Here is a 1438-nt window from a genome sequence, read left to right as displayed (position 1 = left end):
GGGCATGGACATCAATGGGGGGATGTGGACATCAATGGGGGGATGGACATCGGGGGGGACATGGACGTCAATGGGGGGACATGGACATCAATGGGGGCATGGACATCAATGGACATCAATGGGGGGATGTGGACATCAATGGGGGGATGTGGACATCAATGGGGGCATGGACATCAATGGGGGGATGTGGACATCAATGGGGGGATGGACATCGGGGGGGACATGGACGTCAATGGGGGGACGTGGACATCAATGGGGGGATGTGGACATCAGTGGGGGGATGTGGACATCAGTGGGGGGGACGTGGACATCAATGGGGGGGATGTGGACATCAGTGGGGGCATGGACATCAATGGGGGGATGTGGACATCAGTGGGGGCATGGACATCAGGGGGGGACATGGACGTCAATGGGGGGACATGGGCATCAATGGGGGCATGGACATCAATTAGAGGACATGGACATCGGGGGGACATGGACATCATTGGGGGATGTGGACATTAATGGGGGGACATTTACGTTAATAAGGGAGGGACATGGACATCAAGGGGGGGATATGGACATCAATGGGGGCATGGACATCAAGGGGGGCATGGATATCAAAGGGGGGGACATGGGCACCATTGGGGGCATGGACATCAAGGGGGGGACATGGGCACCATTAGGGACACAGACATCGGTGGGGGGACATGGACATCAACGGGAACATGGACATCAATGGGGGGACATGGATGTCAATAAGGGGACATGGACACCATTGGGGGCATGGACATCAAGGGGAGCATGGACATCAAGGGGGGCATGGATATCAAAGGGGGGGACATGGGCACCATTGGGGGCATGGACATCAAGGGGAGCATGGACATCAAGGGGGGCATGGATATCAAAGGGGGGGACATGGGCACCATTAGGGACACAGACATCAGTGGGGTGACATGGACATCAACGGGAACATGGACATCAATGGGGGGACATTGACATCAAGGGGGCACATGAACATCAAGGAGGGGACATGGGCTCAAGGGGGGGCCGTGGCCGCAGTTGAGGGACGCCGCTGTGCCCGCAGTGTGTGCGGGGACCCTGAACGGGCTGAGCGTGACCGGGGACGCTCAGCACCAGTACCAGACCCTGCACAAGATGTACAACAACTGCGAGGTGGTGCTGGGCAACCTGGAGATCGTCCTCATCGACCACACGCAGGACCTGTCCTTCCTGCAGGTGCGGTGCTGGGGGGGGCACGGGGAAGGGAGGGTGCGCAGGATGTGGCCCCCGGGTGACGCCGGGGGTGCTGTGCCCCTGCCGCAGACCATCCGGGAGGTCACGGGCTACATCCTGATCGCCATGAACGTGTTCGCGGCGCTGCCGCTGCGGAACCTGCGCGTGATCCGCGGGACCCAGTTCTACGAGGAGCAGTTTGCGCTCTTCGTGCTGCTCAACT

At 59.7% G+C, this 1438-nt stretch overlaps 1 protein-coding gene across 1 annotated transcript; it reads left to right on the top strand.

Annotated features, from left to right (window-relative positions):
• Positions 1-747: 747 nt before the first annotated feature.
• LOC130592326 (receptor tyrosine-protein kinase erbB-3-like) lies at positions 748-1434 on the top strand (the record flags this gene model as incomplete). The annotated part of the gene is made up of 3 exons (XM_057396567.1): positions 748-930; positions 1042-1218; positions 1306-1434. Coding segments are annotated over exons 1-3 (489 nt in total), but the record flags the coding sequence as incomplete, so codon positions are not given.
• Between the last annotated feature and the right edge of the window lie 4 nt (positions 1435-1438).

This window comes from Pezoporus wallicus, unplaced genomic scaffold, assembly GCF_028554395.1.
Source record: "Pezoporus wallicus isolate ANWC-B61680 ecotype Strahan unplaced genomic scaffold, APGP_CSIRO_Pwel_v1 contig_11777, whole genome shotgun sequence".
Classification (NCBI taxonomy): Eukaryota; Metazoa; Chordata; class Aves; order Psittaciformes; family Psittacidae; genus Pezoporus; species Pezoporus wallicus.
Note: the sequence above shows the minus strand (reverse complement) of the source record. Positions and strands in the feature narration are given on the sequence as shown.